Source organism: Leptodactylus fuscus, chromosome 6 (assembly GCF_031893055.1).
Source record: "Leptodactylus fuscus isolate aLepFus1 chromosome 6, aLepFus1.hap2, whole genome shotgun sequence".
NCBI classification, from domain to species: Eukaryota; Metazoa; Chordata; class Amphibia; order Anura; family Leptodactylidae; genus Leptodactylus; species Leptodactylus fuscus.
This window is the reverse complement of record NC_134270.1, coordinates 59244839-59263795: the sequence shown is the minus strand read 5'-3', so window position 1 is coordinate 59263795 and position 18957 is coordinate 59244839. Positions and strand designations below refer to the sequence as shown.

Sequence of the window (18957 nt, the reverse complement as noted above, 5' to 3'; positions counted from 1 at the left end):
GATCCGGATCCCTCTGTGAAATAGTTTAACCCCTGTGAGCCCATGCATTGTTTATATAATGGCAGAAGCCATTACATCTTTTGTGCGACCAAATTGGAGAAGTGTGTACCAGCTGTGGCTTATTTTATTTTTATGTATTTATTTTTACAATGTTGTGATATATGTTTTTCTCATTTTAGTTTCTGCAAAAGGAAATTACTACTTGATTATGACTCATGTTAAGTAAATGCAGCATGGTAAAACTGATAACATGGCATATCCCTGGGGCGGGTCATACTGTACTCCGCGGTCACATTTTGTCTAATTTACGTATGCAGCAACACTGATATGACTCTACTCAGTCACAGCCAATTGCGGAGTATCACAAAGAGTTTCCACGCAGAATAGAAAAGTTAAAGTCAGACACTGGAGCAAAATCACACATCAGCACAACTCTACCGACATTATACCGTAGTTGAAAATTAACATTAATAACATGTATTAGTCAATTATCCTGCAAATGTGGTGATGTCATAAGAATATTGATTTCTAAATTTTATTAAATATTTAATTATTTTTTTTTAAAAAAAGAGTTGCCCCATCACGGCGGTATGCAGCCATCCCACTCCCAGCACCCCTGAAAAATAGCTGATTTTTCCGGGGGAAGCCACAGTGAGCTGAGCATTTCCTGTGTAATACATCGTTGTTCACGTCAGGCTCGCACAAAGCACCTGGCCCATAAAGGCAAATCCTAAATGGACTTGGAAAATGGGATTAATAGAACAAAAGACTGTGGCTTAAAGAGGGCCTTCATCACCTCACATTTGCATCCTACAATAGGGGCTGCTCCAGTGATTCCAATACAGTTGGGATCTTTTCTCTAGCCCCCACTGTTTATAAGCAATTGTTGCTGTTATTTTCAGCACCCAATAAGCTAATTAGGTTTTCTACTGTCAGGTGGGCGGTCCTGGGCTGGAGCAGATTAACAGGAACTATCCATGTAACAGTAGAGAACCTTATTAGCATATTGGCTGCAGAAACTAGAAGAAATAATTGCCCAGGGAACGATGGGGGCTAGAGAAAAAATTCCAAGTTTGGAAAAGTTCCAAATTCCATGGTCATGTGATGTACAGTCCATAGTCATGTGATGTACAGTTCATGGTCATGTGATGGACACACAGGTGCTGCTCATTATAGTCACAGCACAGTAATCAGACATCTGCCTGGTAATGAACTGTGCACCTGTGTGTTCATCACGTGACCATGGACAGTATATCACATGACCATAGACTGTATATCACATGATAATAGTCTGTATATCACATGACCAGGGACTGATTTTTATCCACTAGGAGTAAGTAGAAAAGTATTTTGGAAAATTGTCCAACTTTTTATTATACAAACAAATACATGTGTCTTTCAATATTGATCTGAAAGTGGACAAACCCCTTTAAATTATAATAAATATGACAGGACTGATAACCCTACCACCCACCTATGCCCCCTTTCAGGAAAGTGGCATAAAGTGGCATTTAAAAGGTTGTAAACCACTGACTTGTGCTTTTTTACACCCATGGCATAAGCCCATGCTAAATGTGCCCCTATACCCAATCAGTGTGCATGCAATGCTGCAGTGTAAGGGTAAGTTCAGATCCACCCTAAGCATCATGAAGTATGAAATCTGCCATAAAAATGTTTGGTCTTTCCTGCACATATGAGCAGGCTGCGGATTACAAGATCTTCAGCATGTTCTCATTGCTGCACAGATTATTCTCCACTACTTGTGTCTATAGCTACACATTACCTAATACAAGCTGTACCTCTAGATTATTGGCAGGGTAAGCAATGACATGTAGTTTCAAAGTGACTGAACGTATTTGTGGCTGATTGTAGTTCTGTATACACCAATCTGCTATAACATTAAAACCTCTGATGGTGAGTGAATAACATTGATTATCTCAAGATCATAAATAGCACCTGTCAACCGGTTGGATATTTTAAGCAGTAAATGAACAGTCAGTTCTTTAAGTTGTTGTGTCAAAGGCAGGAAAAATGGGCAGACATAAAGACTCGTGTTCTCAATATGAAGTGATTTGTGCCTACTAAAGTGACTGAAGGATGGACAACCAGTAATCTGACAACAAGGCCATGCACGCCTCACTAATACACATTAGGAGCAATGACTAGCATGCTTGATCCAACTTGGCCTCCAAATTCCAAAGAACTCAATCTCAGCATGCATATGTGTGATGTGCTGAAGACACAGATCCAATAACGCAATTTACAGCACTAAGGCCTCATGCACACGATCCACAGTCATTGTGTTAGCTGTGTTTTTCCTGGCTAGCACACGGACCTATTCATTACTATGGCCACATACACACAACCGTGTATTTCCATAGTCTGGTGTATGGCACAACAAGCCATGATGAAAACTCAGGACGGGTCCTATTCTTGTCCGTTTTGTGGACAGTGCTCACTGGCCCCAATGAATGGGGCTGCGGAAGAATGGGTACCACACAGATGACATCTGTATGCTGTTCAGTCATGGCCAGTGGCACGCACATGGTTGTGTGCACACTGCCTAAATGGGTTTTTCCCACAAAAGCAAGTTTTTCCCTAGCTAAGGATAGGGAATAACTTGCAGATCAGTGGGGGTCCTAATACTCCCATTAAAGTGAATGGACAATATCCCCTGATTGATGGTGTTATGATAGGTCAGATCTCTACTGATAGGCAAGCTTTCCCCTGTCCTTGCTCACTCTATGCCAGTCTTTGTTTTAGACTGCAGTATTTATTAGAATTTCTAAATAATAGTATATCTGCATATTGTATTTACTGAATTTCTAGATCTCTCAGCATAAAAATCACGGATATCATTCCAGGAGTAATGCAATGTATAGAGGGAAAAAAACTGTTGTAAAAAGTCTGATTTTGTGTCATGACCCTGGGCCTAAAATGAGGCACAGAGAAAACTCCAGGCAGTACTGCATATAATGTAATACGTGAGAATTGAGTGCTGCAGGATTCACTTTTACCGACATGCAGCACACCTGTGAAAGTATAAAACCAACGTATATTTGAACATGCTATTGTTGGTTTCTGATTTAGATTGGGCCCCGCACTTAATACCTCATCTGCTGTGTTTTTTAGGAGGCGCACTTTACCAACCAGTTGCAATGGTAACATCCCAGGGACAAGTAGTAACCCAAGCTATCCCACAAGGAGCTATCCAGATTCAAAATGCACAGGTAAATTTAAATGGCAAGTTCTGATTCATTTATGGATATAATATGATAATATGGCTGTAGCACCAATAACCTTGAATGGTAACTAACTTTTCATAAGAAACTTTGTAATATCAGAGAGAAATTCCTCCTTCTCTTCTAATATTGGCTGTTTCTCCCTCTCCCTCTACTAAATTGATTTTCACTTTGAAAATTCTTGTATACCTGTCTCCAGATGGATTGCAAGTTACATGCCTTAGATCACGCATGTCTTTGGAGAGCGGTGGGGAAACAGAGAGAAACATAGCAGCAGTAACGTAGGTTTGGTGTGAGAATGAGTCTAAAAAGGAGCTTTCTATCACAACCAAAGTACTTTATTCATATCCAGAAGAGGTCAGCACTTCTATATCTATATGTCTTGCTTTATTCTGGAGCGGTCTCTGATTGACAGAAGCAGTTATGGAGCAAATTCTCCTGTACATAGTATGTGCAGTGTATTGCAGCTAGTCTTCACTTACCAGCTCTGAGAGAATTGCAAACTACAGATATACCCTAAAAAATGTAAGTCAAATAATAGGCAAAAATATGATTATTTCCCATATACACACACACAATACTACTGTAACATTTGCAATTATTTTATATTCCATTTTGTTCCTCAGCATTTAAAGAGGACCTTTTACCACCTCTACCGACTCCAACTCTTTTCATCCTTCAGTAGGTGCCGTTCCATTTTGTCCACTGCAGTTGGAAGTTTTCTCTATGCTCTACTATATATGACCAATCTGTGTCTTTAGTTTCAGCACCCGTATGCTAATTAGTCTCTCTATTGTGCAATTATCATATTGGCTGCAGAAAATTAGAGCACCAATTGCTCAGGAATGGTGGGAAACTACAGAAAAAATTTGACCTGAATCAATGGCGAGGCATCAAAATAGTTAGAGTTGTTGAGGTGGTGAAAGATTCTCCTTGAAATAAACCAACTGTGCAAAAAGTCTTAATCATTAATCTCCTACCTAACTGGGTGTTTATGGCTGGGGCACACCTGTTGCCTCAGACAGCACCTTCTGGAAGAAACTGATGGGCAGCATTTTGGCCAAATTCTTTCTTTCCATAATGTAACCCTTGCAATTGAGTGGGGTTCTGAAGATCATTGGCCCCACAGCAATGGGTTGCATTATAGCACTTTTTAAATATAATCAGTCACTACCTATTGGATTATTCCAACAGGTAGTGGCTGATACTTTACTCACCCATCCCCATTCCTGCCCACTTCGGTTCTTCAGTATTGGGATGTAACATGCAGTGCTCTCTGGAGACCAAAGTGGAGGTAAGCCTGGGCTGAAGTGAGAATTGGAGAGTAAAATATCGTCCGCACCCTGAAATATTGTCTACTAAAAGAGATCATATACTTTGTTGAAGCCAATAAAGTGGGGAATATATTGTGGGGGCCAATATACTTTATGGGTGCCAGTAAAGGAAGTGTTAGTCTGTGTGGGGGCCAGTAAAGGGGGTAATATACTGTGTGGGCCAGTAAAGGGGGTAATATACTGTGCGGGCCAGTAAAGGGGGTAATATACTGTGCGGGCCAGTAAAGGGGATAATATACTGTGCGGGCCAGTAAAGGGGATAATATACTGTGCGGGCCAGTAAAGGGGGTAATATACAGTGCAGGCCAGTAAAGGGGGTAATATACTGTGTGGGCCAGTAAAGGGGGTAATATACTGTGCGGGCCAGTAAAGGGGGTAATATACTGTGCGGGCCAGTAAAGGGGATAATATACTGTGCGGGCCAGTAAAGGGGGTAATATACAGTGCAGGCCAGTAAAGGGGGTAATATACTGTGTGGGCCAGTAAAGGGGGTAATATACTGTGCGGGCCAGTAAAGGGGGTAATATACTGAGCGGGCCAGTAAAGGGGGTAATATACTGTGCGGGCCAGTAAAGGGGGTAATATACTGTGCGGGCCAGTAAAGGGGGTAATATACTGTGCGGGCCAGTAAAAGGGGTAGTGGACAGCAAAAGGGGTGTTATACTGTACGTGAACCAAATAAGGGAATTTTTTTGATTCTCAGATGGGAGGGTTGTGACAACTTTTTTCTTGGACCCTGTCACACAACCAAAGATTGATGGGTTTTACTGTGACCCCTAGTGTGTCTTATAATTGCAATAATTTTGAGCCATGTTTGACTCAAAGTTGTGATCGCGGCACTCTAGGGGTCACAATGCGTCTCCATTCACTAACATTAGTGAAGGTGTCGTAGGGCAACACAGCAATCTATGATCACACAACCAAAGCCCTAGCCTAAATAAGCTTGGAGAGTGACCTAGTGCACATGCCATGCCCAAGCGCAAATATTGAGGAAAAAATGCAAGGGTTATATTTTTCTTAAAGGGGTTCTCTAACTGAATTAAAAAGTTTTCTGTAAACAGTATTGGGTTGTAAAAAATGTAACTGAACACACCTTTTCAAGGTCCTCCAGGCCCAGCAGCAGAATCCAAGCAAGGGCAACATGTGTGCAGAGTTTGTATGTTCTTCCCATATTTGGGTGGGTTTCCTCTCACATGCCAAAAATATACCTATAAGTACACTGGCTCCCCGTCGAAACAACTGACCCTGGGGGTTGGGTTGAGCTCCTGTATTGCAGCCACTAACTCCCCTGCTCCACAATGTTCCTTGCGATTTGAGTCTCTGTTGCCGATCTCTCCATATGACTGTTCCATTTGTGTCATGAGACTACTGCAGTCAATCACTGGCCTTAGCGATATAATGGCGGTCATCACTGACCAGTGGTCTCTTGACACAAACATATATTGACATCTAGAGGCAATAGAAAGGAAGAAAGCAGCTGCTGCTGGGCCTGGAGGACCTTTAAGATTACCTTTCTTTATTATTCCCAACTACTATTCACAGCAAAGGGGAAACTTTTTAAAGGGAACATGTCCTTATGGACTGGGGTGTAGTGTCCCAAACAGGCTTGTTGCAATGCAATCAATGGCTGCATTAAAAATATACAAGCTTTATACTTACTTAAAGAAGAGTCCAGTGAGTCTTATCGGACTCATCTCTGGTTCTCCTGGCACCTGTGCAGTTTTTCAGTGAAGCCAGAGGTGTACACCCGGCTTCATTGCACATGTCCCCGAGGTCCAGCACATGCGCACTGAAGTCAAGGTATACTCCTATGGCTTCATTGAAGAATTTGGTCCGGAGCCGGGACGTCTACAACCAATAGGTAAGTATAAAGCTTTTTTTTTATTTTTAATGGGGCCATGGTCTGTGGGTGTTTTGGTGTCCCAAATCACCTTGACAGTTTTTGTTTAAATGACTAGGAGAACCCCTTTAAGAAAAATGCACTGTTGCACAATACCTGCTCTTGGGCAGGGTAACCATGTGCACTAGGTCTCTCTCTGTGAGGCCATAGCAGTGTATGTGTGTGATTTCTAGGTGCTAGGTCTTATTTTCATCACCATACAGTAACCACACCAGTCACAAGAATTGTCAAACAATGTGCAGTGATGTTAGAACATCTAAGCTCCATGGAGACCCCAAGTAAAATGTAAGTTGCTTGTCGCGTCTCAGGGGTTGTCCCCAGGCACTAGCTAAAGAGCCAGAAGCTTATTTGCAGCTGCTCTTTGGAGGAGGAAGGCACTTTTAGAATTGGCGGCCTGTGTTTCACCTCTGCAAGAAATTGAATGATGGATGAAGAGCTATAAAAATGTCTGGGATGCCGGCTTTGTTTATGTCCATAACTGTGCTTGATGGGCTGGTGAAATCCATTCATAAATGAAACTGCTGGACTACAAAGTGGTGCTCTAGAGACTAAACTTTTCCTCCAAATAAATCACATTTTCATCAAAAAAGTTTTCATTGTTCTCTGGGGAGAGCCAGGAATGAGGTGAATCTGTGTAAGCATCTTTATAGGACATGGGGTGACATGACAGATAATCTTGTTACCTACATACTGTCTCCTAAGCACAGTCATATAGTTCAGTCTACAGGACACATACACAGGTGTCTACATGGATACAAGATTTAAGGAATTTTTTCTAGCACATGGTTGTACCTTTACTAGTATCACTTTCAACTACTGTTATTTTACACAATGTGTCTGACTGTAGTATTAGCAGTTACCAGGGACGTAACTTAAGGCTCACACATTTTGTTGCAAACACTTAGCTTGGGTTTCCCTGTACAACTTCTCCTTACAACTGTCAGCCTCAGCCCATCCAAACATTTTAGCAGCTTTTATATTTTCCTATCATTCCTATCCTTTGTCAGTACCCCGCACATAGGAATCATGCCCCCATTTGTGCTACAGCCTCCCACACACAATCTCTCCTTGACTATATGCTGCTGACCAGCTGACAATGACAGGTTCATTTTCTCCTTTCTGTTGGTGGAAGGCTGTGTATTTTAAATCTTTTCACTCCAGTTCACCAGAGAGCAGGGGTCAGAATTGTATAAGCACTGACTCTCAGCCATCATAGGAGATCATCCAGATCTAGGGCGTTAAGGAAACCTGTGGGAAGTGGCATAACTAAAGTCTTGTTGGCTGCAGTGCAATATTTTGTCCAGGACCCCCTATCTCATCCCTACAGTGAATTCTTGATAGTGATGGTTACGGGTGCTAAGGACTTTAATCAACCTTAGTGTGGTTAGGGTAATCTGTGGTCTCCTTGGTTTATGGGCCAGATGGAAGCTGCACTCTCAATACTGATGCCAGTGCTAATGGACCCCCTAAAACTCATGGGCCCTGATGCAACTGCACCTTTTGCACCCCCTCAAGTTACGCCCCTGCCTATGGAACCTTCTAGCTTCTAGGCCCAGTGGCACCTGTGATCACTGTGATCCCTACCAGTTATTCTCCACCATACAGAGTGTCAGTATAACCAGCACTAATTACATATATCCTGGTTCATCACAAAGGGGAGATTTACAACACACAATTTGAATTCAGTCCCTAGCCTTATTGGGCAGAATGAAAGCATATAGCTCATGATTTCTTAAAGAAGACCTTTCACTACCTCCATCAACAACCTATTGCATCTTTCAATAGATCTGCTTCAATGATTCTGGTGGTTAGAATTTTTTTTTCTAGCCCCCACCATTCCTGAGCAATCATCTCTGTTATTTTCAGCACAATTATTTTCTCTGATGTCAGGTTGGTGTTCCTAGGCTGGGGCAGAAAGATAAAGACCCCCCACCTGACATCAGAGAGTATTAATGTGCTGAAACTAACTTCACTGATTGCTCAGGAACAATGGGAGCTAGAGAAAAAATTCCAACTGCGGCAGAATTGATAAAGCAGCGACTACACCACGTTCCTAGTTATTATTCAAATGATATTTTTCTCTGATTTTCCTAAATGGTTGATGCAAATGACAGTCAGTATAATTTTCATATATTCAACCATTAGAGCATCAATCAAATTTTATTGGACAAAATAACATTTTTTTTCACTAATTACAAAAATCTAAATCCAGTGTTCCAAATTATTATGCACAACAGAGTTTCTAAACAATTTATAGGTTGTAAAGAACTGAAACCAGTCATTTGTTGAATTTGCAGCATTAAGAGGTCACATTTACTGAAATTAAAAGCTACATCTATCAAAAACATCCTAATAGACCAAGTTACATGTTAACATGGGCTTCTTTGATCTCACCTTCACAATTCTTACATCCATTGAACTTAGGAGTTTTTGGATAGTTTCTGCTTTAATTTCGATGCACGGTGTCAGCATAGCCTGACAGAGCTGGTGCTTTGATGTGATCTGTCCCCCACCATCATAGATCTTGAAGACACTCCAAAAGTTCTCTATAGGGTTGAGGTTAGGGAAGGATGGTGACCACACCACAAATTTTTCACCTTTTATGCCCATAGTAACAAGTGACTCAGAGGTATTATTTGCTTCAGATGGAGATGGTGCATTGTCATGCATAAAGTTGATTTTGCTATGGAACAGCACAGTACAGCACACTTCTTTTTGTAACACGGAAGAAAGTGGTCGGTCAGAAACTATATACTTAGTAAAGGTCATTTTCACACCCTCAGCAATCTTAAAGGGGCCTACCAGCTCTCACTCCATGATTACTCATCAACACATGACTCTGCCACTTTGTGGGGGCATGCTGACTATCCACCAACCATCCACTACTCCATCCATCTGGACTATCCAGGGTCGCATTGCATTCATCAGCACAGAAGACTGTTTCAAAATTAGTCTTCATGTATGTCTGGGACCAATGCAACCGTTTCTTCTTGTGAGCACTGTTTAGGAGTGATCAAATAGTAGGTTTACACACAATTGCACGCCTCTGGAGGATCCTACACCCACAGTTTTAACCCATTACCGCCGGTGACATTTTTCGATTTTTGTTTTTGACTCCTTCCAAACCCCATAACTTTTTAATTTTTCTGTTCTCAGAGCCATATGAGAACTTAATGTTTGTGGGACAAATTGTTCTTCATGGTTCTACCATTTATTGTTTGTACAATATACTGGCAAGCTGGAAAAAAATTCAGTATGGGGTGGATTTCAAGAAAAAGTGCATTTGTGCGACTTCCTTACAGGCTTCATTTTTACAGTGTCACTCTGCAGCGACCCTGTAGTAAAGTGACCCTTTAACAAAAAATCTAAAACTTTGCCAAAAAATTATTTTTCTAAAAGTCGCCATATTCTGACAACCGTAACGTTTTTATATTTCTATGTATGGGGACCAAGTGTACTTTTTAGTTATACCATTTTGGGGAATGATTATTGCTTTGACACGGCGCTTACTGTAAGAGAAAAATATTTTTATAAGCTTGTAGAGCAGGCATTTTCAGACACAGGGATACCTAATGTGTATGTGTTTCACAGTAATATTTTACTTTTATATGTATTCTAGGGAAAGATGAGGGTAATTTGAACTACTAGTTTTTATAGGGTTTTTTTAAAAATATTTTTTTAAAACTTTTTTTTTTTTTTAATACAATTTTATTAGCCCCTCCAAGGATAACTTAAACTTGCAATCATTTAATTGTAAGTTCAATACACTGCTATAAACTGTATTGCAGTCTACGGGAGATTTGCTACATAGCTATGGAGGCTGGTCATAGACCAGGTCAGCCTCAATATCTATAATGCTATGACAAGCCTGGGAAACTTCATAAGGCTCCCGACTGTCAGAAGAACAGGTCTGCTCCCACGATCTCACCGTGTGGGAGTCGGCCTGCAACATTAATTTCTAACTTTGGGGTGGGTCCTGACCTGCAACGGCCGCGATCAGAGTTAACTCTGATCATGGGCATTAGTGCCGGGTCTCTGCTGTAGACCCAGTTCCTATGGTGGCTGCGCTGACGGAGAGCAGCTGCCATCTTCAAAAACTCAGCATCCACCGTACTGTTATGTCGGGAATGGGTTAAATACTTGTATGCTGCTTTGTAATGGAATTTTAGCAGCTGCCCTCTTAATATGATGAATTTGTATGGCAGAAAACTTCTTCATTATGCCTCATTATCTGCACAAACCCATCTATGTTCTGAAACAGCCACAAATTTCTTTACAGTACGATAATCATAGTTAAGTTTTTGAGAAATATCTAGTTTTCTTAACTTGTCCACAGCATTTAATGCTTTTCAGCTGCAGGGAGATCCTTTTTCTTCCCCATATTGTTTGAAACCTTTGGCCTGCTTAATAATGTGGAATGTCCTTCTTAGTCACGGCAAAGTGGATGGGATTCTAGTGAATCCCATCCCCACTTTGCATTAAAATATGAGCTGCATAGGCGATTTCCAAAACTGTCACGGTTTTGGAAATTGTAGCATGTGAATTATACCTACGGAAACACTAGCATTTTCCCTATAGGTATACTTAAAGCAGACTCTGTGAACTCTCTGTCAAAAGTGCTGCAGCGCTGCAGGAAGAACCGTGATGCATTGTCGCTGTGATTTTTCCTGGAGCGCTTTTTTGCTAAGTTCACATGGGGTTTTTTGTCCAAAATACAGGTAGCCGCAACTGAATGCTGGTGCACTGCACCGGCATCCAGTCGCGCACTTTGTTCCGGATTAGGCCCAATGAATGGACCTAGTTGGGAGGAGGGAGTGTCTTCAGGCTGAATCTCGATTCTTCTTCCGGGAGCCGGAACAAACCAGCTCCCGGAAAAAAGACCTGACCGGCTCCCATTTTGTTCAGGATTTTGAGGTGGATACGGCCTCAAAATCCTGACCAAAAGAACCCTGTGTGAACTTACCCTTAAGTAGGTCTCCTTTAATAGGGCTCACCTGGCAAAATAATTATCACAGGTATTTGAGATTAATTTCAGGGATCCAAAGAGTCTTGGGACACAATACCATCCATGAGCTTAATTGAAAATCAAAAAAATTAAATCTTTATTACACTTAAATCTGATTTGCATAATAATTTGGAATGTTGTGCATAGAAGGATACTGTTATGATATTGTCACTGGAGCAAGTATCAAAAATTGCAGGATTTGTCTTAAAACAGAGAGCAGTAGAATGAGCTATGTAAATGTCATCTGGGCTCTCAAACATCCTCACCAATGCAAGCCACGAAGCCAGATGAACTATGCTGAATTTGGACCCAAGTTACCACCTCAGAAACTAGTATAAGAAATAAGTGCTAAACAAAATCAAGTCAAACCAGAACCATTAACAAAACCAGAGGGATGAATCAGAAGAGTGAACATGTCCAAGTCAAAAGGTCAATCCAAGTGGTATCATCAAAGTCAAAATAACAAAATAAGCGAAATTACAGTAACAGGCAAATGGTCAGTAATATAGCAATCCAGCACAAACAATCTGAGATCAGCGTCACTAAAGTACAAACTAATAGCAGGCACCTGGGTAGGCAGGAACAGAGATAAAATATCCCTCTCAGCCGTTGATTGGATCAGCATAGCATTGCTCTGAAAACTGCAGAGGCTTCATATGTTGGCACAGTAATCTTAAAGTCGGGTTCACACAAAGTTTTTGGGACTGAATTTTGATGTGGAATCTGCTTAAAAATCTGGCTCAAAAAACCGCCTCCCATTGACTACAGCAGGAAAAGGGAGTGATCTTCCCTTTCTTCACGTGGATTCGCGACAATCCTTCCCGACTAGGTCCATTCATTTGGGCCTAATCCAGAGCGGAATACCGCGACTGTTGGAATCCACGACAGTCGGTGGAGGCGCTTTTTGGACCGGATTCTGAGGCGGCTTCCTGCGTCAAAATCTGGTCCAAAAACCTCCGTGTGAACCCAGCCTAAGATAACAACAACTAGCTGTTTGACACACTGAGATTCCTAACAGATGCAAAGAGTTGGAGTTGATGGTGGAGGTGAAAGGTCCTCTTTATCATATACATAAGATGAAAGTTTTCATAACCTGCTGTGTTCAGTGTGAACAGCTGAATTACTTTCTCATGTGTGTAGAGGGTTCTGACTCTTACCTAACAGCAGATGTCTGGACCCTCTGGCTTGCTGTTTTCTTTTTCTTCTGCTCTACTCTATGAAAACTCATGCATGCTTGACTGGGATGGTGATGTAAGGAGGAATAGCTTTAGCCAAATGAATGTATATGGTTGCACAGTATAAGAATGGATCCAAAACAGCTCTCCTCCAGAAGGAGGAAAATTGTCGATCTAGGTGACCAACCACTTAAAGGGTTTTCCAGGAGTTTTGGGTTTTTTTGTCTATGCCTAGGGTAGGTCACAAATAGCTGATTGGTGATGGGCCAACAACTAGAACTACAACCCTGCATGGACCAGTTGTCTGGGGCTACATTCTATCCCCATACTAAACAGTACACAGACCCAAAAGCAGATGGCAATGTCACCACTTCTCAGCTGAGCTGTAGTCATGCCCCACACTGTATAAAATGGGTATTGCATGCAGCCCCGAACAGCTGATTCTAAGCATAGTCCTTGAAAAAAACACTCTAAAAAGCTTTAAACATAATGAAGGCAGCACTAAAACTGCAATTTTCTTTCTTCTCGAAACTATTTTGCTTCTTTTTCCAAGAGTACATTGTATTGATCTTAGTAAACAGAATCAAGTTCCTTCAAGGATCCATGGGTCATGATCTTCTTTCTGGAACAAAATACTCAATGGTAGAACCAGCATATAAGCGAAATGTCATTTTTTTACATGTTGTTGGGTGAAAAGATTCCTCAGAGATTATCTGCTAAAGGGCATGTTCATATGCAGAGTTATCGCACTGCGTCATTAATGTTTGCAATGCATATTTTAATTTTCACCTTCCAGATTCTGTTTGCTAAGCTGCTGGAAATTAACTACGCTTCTAAGGAATTTAATTTGTATCCAATTACAAAAAGACCTAACACATAGCGAAATGCCCCAAAGCTGGCACTTGTGATGATTTAGCTGTAGAACTGAACATGTCAAGAATCATGCAACATTACCACAAATTAGACATCTCTATGATGGGATCAGTGTGATCTGTTGTCGTTTAATACGCCCTCCAGAGAGAATAACACTGTAGAGTAACACATGGAGACTTGCAAAGATCTGATATGCTCCATCTTGTCTGCAAGCTCTCCTGAAGTCACAGATAACAGCACTTTGTGGAAGAGGCTATGGACAGTGTCGAAGTGCCAAGTAATGAAACTATAGGCTGTGTCATCCAGACATTCATAAGCTGTCTGTCTGCACCAGGCAAGGTCTAGTACATCACCATGAAGAGACATAACACCTTCTCATCTGACCATATAATTACAGGCAGTATAACGGTGCTTACTGTACAACACTACAGACTATGATGGTGATATATTATACAAACTGGTAACAACTAAAACTTCATTGACTACAGCTGTGAATGTTCTATTGTTATGCCAACATTTATAAGCTGATTAATTTAACACTATTTATTAATAGCTGGATTTCTACATTTCTGCTAGTGAGCTCTAAGTCCCTGCTTCCCTTAGTAACATGATAAAATTCTGGCTGTCTGCAGGGAGGCTAACAAAAGACATATATTTAATGGGAGCTGTGAATATCTGTATACAGAGGGTGCCCACTAGTGGTGGCAGAGAGTCGGGCATTTATTACATAACATTGATGGAAAGGAAATGAATTCTGCTATTTATAGCTGGCTGACAGGAAAATTCAAGTAATAGCGATCATATCAACGTACTCATCTGCTGATGTCTGGAAATGTAGTAAGTTATAATTATTTGCGAGCCATAGATTGAAGAGCACAGCTATAGAAGTTGGTAAAACATTATATAACTCATTGATAGGTATCGGTATACACTGTCTACCAATAAGTATTTGGACACCTATGTTAGAATAGAAAAACAACATTTATTCATATTCAATAGTAGGTAGAACCAGCAGATGTTTCCTTACGGATGGTATTGATCTCAACACAATACTCCCGGATGCCTGTTGAAACTCCTGGTGTATGTGAGCCATCGGTTGGGTGCGGTTCTTCCAAATTTCTCTGGCCAGCACCCGTCAGTCTGTAGTATCTCCCAGTTTCGGGGGTTTGCCGACTCGGGACACATTCCAACTATCACTGTTCATCTTCCACTTCGTAATCACATAGGCCACTGTCAGTTTTGGATAATTCAGTTTGTTTGCTATGTCCCTTAAGGATCAACCACTTCTGTGGAACCCGACAATTACCCCTTTCTCGAAATCCGACAACTCTGCACTTCGTGGCTTCTTGCATGTGACTAATGCCAATGCTGTTTCCTACACGATATTTAATGTAAAGGTGTGACACCGCAGATATCTTCATTTGCATGGGTGTCCAAATACTTATTGGTAGACAGTGTAGCTTTTATGGGTCCATCCTTTTTACTGAAGGATGCTGGTCACCATCAGTAGTGTGTTCTTGTCTCAATGTGAACTATCTGTGCTTGTACATTAATGTGAGCAATATGATCTGTAACGGTAATGTTTATAGGGATGAATCCAGGTTCTGTTTTGTCCGGTTTGAGTTTAGAGGCCTCATGGTGAACACTTCAATCCTGACTTTACTTTGGAGTGAGAGACAAGTGCTGGTGGGACGATCAGAGGTGGCCCTGTATATGGTGGTCGCTCAAGCCTTGTAGTGATACGAAGGACACTAACAAGTCAGTGATATATGCAGGACATCTTGCAGCCACATATGCCGCCTCTCATGGCAGGGTTTTATGCTCGCCCACATATAGTAAGGGTTTCCCAGGAATATCTCTACCAGATCGCTGAATTTCCATGGCCTCCCTGGTCCCCAGATTTATTGCCAATCGGCAAACTACAACTGTGCAGGATATACAGGCCCAGCTGCCTCATCTATGGGGAAGTCTACTGTAGGATACCATACTTACCATCCTCATGTATCCAGGCTAGAGGTGACCCAACAATGTATTAGAGTCTCTGTTCCATTGTACAGGTCTCCCCAATAAACTTCTCTTATATTGTAACCACTTACATATTTCATCATTACAGTCACACATAGAAAGTTTCGTCCAGTTCCAACAACTCCTCCTTGGTGCATTATTATTACTTTGTCAATGAGTGTAATGAGTGTATCTATAAGTATGTGATCACTGAGACCGCTCTTCTTCATTGCATGTCTATGGTCACCAAGGAAACCACAATGCTATTGTGAGCGCGGGGGGGGGGGGGGGGGGGGGGGTTGGAAAGTGGTCGTCATGACAACACATACTGCCTTTTTAAGCCCGACTTCCTGAGAAGAAAGAGCAGCTTAGGAGATAAAGTCTGAGAGCAGCCGCGCTCACCGAACCATCGACATACAGGAGAGACAGTCCCACGAGGCGCACGCAAACAATCACTCAATCTGTACAGTAACAGAGTAGAAATATGGAACCGCTGCATGTCCTTTATCCACAGTTGTCACACTCGTAACAATGGGCGCAGCACAACAAGGCACAGTGATGATCAGTTGTGTAGATATTGTCTTGTTCTTCCAAAGATATAATCCCTGTTAGTATCTATACAAAGCTGGATCTAATAGCCAGGCGGGCAGTAACACTATGGTGTCACTCTGTGCTGTATGTCATACAGTGTTACTGCCCACTTGACTAATAAGACACAAACTCCATAAAAAATTACAGCTTTAACAAACTGCATAAAACACGCAGGTGCTCAGGTTAATGGCTCCTATCAGATGAGATATATCATTGGGATTTTGAGACTTGCTGACAAGTCCTCTTTAAAGGGGTTGTCCAGGTAAAATTAGAAAACCCCTTTTAAATCAGTTGGGGGCAGTAAAAAAATTTAAAAAAAACAAACCACATCCTCACCTGTCCCCAATGCTCAGATGTCTTCCAGGTGCATCCCAGTTCTTCTGCTCCAGCAGCTTTTCCCAGGTCTCTTCTCACATACTATTCGCTGATTGGTCTCAGCAGTCACATGATTGCTGAGGCCAATCAGCAGAACTCCAGAAGAGACGCAGGAGAAGAAGGACTGGAATGTGCCAGGAGGACACCGGAGCATCAGGGACAGGTGAGTATGAATTTTTTTTTTTTTTCAATGTTTCCGGCTGATTTGAAAGTTAAAAGTGTTGTCCATTTTTGCCTGGACAACCCCTTTATAGGGATTCTATTATTAGGAAAACCCATTTTTAACTAAGCATATATTTGCATAGCTTTTAGAAAGGCTATTCCACACATACCTTTTGTTTGTAAATCCCATCAGCCGTTTTTGAATTAGCCAGCTTTTAATGATATACTAATTAGCCTCCAGCGTGCACCCGAAGATGTCTGTAATTCTCTCTGAGCACTGCTTGTGTGATCTGTGTACACAGGGGAGGCTGATGCTGACAACTACTCATCAGCCTCCCTGCATTCACCTCTCCCTATGTACACACAGCAGACAGTGCTCAGTGAACTTCCGGGTGCACGTTGAAGGCTAATTAGCATTTCAAGAAAAGCGGGCTCATTCAAAAACGGCTGAGAAGATTTACAAACAAAAGGTATGTCTGGAATAGCCTTTCTAAAGGCTATGCAAATATATGCTTAGTTAAAAATGAGTTTTCAATTATAGAATCCCATTAAGGCTTTGTGGAAACACAGAGTAGGGAACATATAGGAAGCTCTTATATGCCTTCTGCTGAATCCACTTTGGTTTAAAAAAGGTTGCGTTTCTGCTACGTGGGGCCTCAACCTTAAAGAAAATTTTTTAAAACTACAAAGTTCCCCAGATACAATTGACATAACATTCTGAGTAAGGGCCCATTCACATCTGCGCCCAGTCTCCGTTCATACAGGTTTCCGTTTCCTGCACAAAACTGAGCAGGAGACGGAAACCTGCAGGACTCTTTCATACCTATTCATTTGAATGGGTTTGAAAGATGTCTGGGCGTGAGCACTGGTGAGCGTTTTATGCTCTGCACAGCGAAACCGTTTTTTTTTAAATCGGACACAGAGTCAGACATGCAGTACTCTTGTCCTGTTAAAAAAAAAAAAAAAACGTTTTGCGGTGGAGAGCATAAAACGCTCACCGGCGCTCACGGCCGGACCCGGTCTGACAGCTTTCCGTCTTCTGCATGCAGAAGACGAAAAGCTCAGAAAGAATCCGGGTGCTAGTGTGAACCTAGCGTAACTCTTGAAATCCTTTGCTCTACATATTTTTCATACATGATATTTTCTGCTAGACTCAGTATTCTGTTGGCTTTAGCGCTTAGCTATGAGCTAGCTCACATTGGCCCACTGGTGAACAAATGGGCCCCCAGTGGGCCCCCAGCTCATCCTGTAATGTGTCAGTACACTCACTGTACTTTATACAGATACTCAGCGTTCAGCATCTCATCCCAGGCTATATGTCAGCGGTGACATTTTAGGAATACTTTCATGTAGTTGTATAGTGTTCTTCCAGAATTTATTTCCTTGGCTATAAGGTCACAGGCCTATAAATGGTGGGGCTCTGTAAATTAATGGAGAAGACCTCATAAAATAACTCAAAACTGGAACAAAAACAAACATGAAAAGTATCTAGGGATTTTGTCACCATGAATAGATTATGACCTTCCATCTTCTAATAGACCCCTGCACACCATATAATGGTGGATTGTCCCTTCTAACATAACCAACCCTTAGCACCCCATTGAAATGCTAAACCTACACCTAACTCGCTCCCCTCCCCTCTTCTTGTCTGTTTCCCTTTCTGTCTGTTTCTGTCTGGCCATAAATCTCAATATCATGATTCTTGGCATCTATGCACATAAGACTCTTCCTTCCCTGAATTTTGTATCCCTGACCCAATGAAGAGACTTTGATAATATGGTATTATTGATATTGTACTTTCTTTTCCTTTATGTACTATTTTTTTTACAGTTTTGATACCTCTGATGTATAATATGTATGCCACATTACCTTTTTGTATTCTGATTTTAAAAAAAACATTGATAAAAACATATGGTAAAAAAAACGGAAACAAAAGGAAGCCGTTTCCAAGTTACTTACTGATGCTGAAATTTTACTGAAAGTGAAATTACACTTTAAGGGGAACCTGTTGCTCGGTTTGGATCCCCTGTTGCTGGGGTTTGGGATCCTGAACCTATCAGCATAAGGGCATACTGCTGTTAAATGTACCCAAACCAGGTGATAGGTTCCCTTTAAGATATACAATGTAACCTATTAATAGTGATTAGTATAAGATCTTGATCCGTTTTCTACACATTGTACTTGCTTACTGAAGTATATTAGCTTTTAAAGGGATTATCCCTCCTTTTAAAACTGATGGCCTATTCTATATCAGTGCGTATCTGATTCTCAGCACCCCCACCCATGAGCTAGTTTC

The 18957-nt window shown here is 41.4% G+C and overlaps 1 protein-coding gene across 6 annotated transcripts in view; it reads left to right on the top strand.

Moving 5' to 3' along the window:
- The window catches only part of PKNOX2 (PBX/knotted 1 homeobox 2), a 306344-nt gene that overhangs the window by 274571 nt on the left and 12816 nt on the right, over positions 1-18957 (top strand). For all 6 annotated transcript variants that reach the window (XM_075280089.1, XM_075280084.1, XM_075280085.1 and 3 more), the window contains one exon: positions 3133-3230. In XM_075280089.1, the coding sequence (XP_075136190.1) occupies positions 3133-3230 (98 nt within the window). The remainder of the gene's footprint in view (positions 1-3132; positions 3231-18957) is intronic.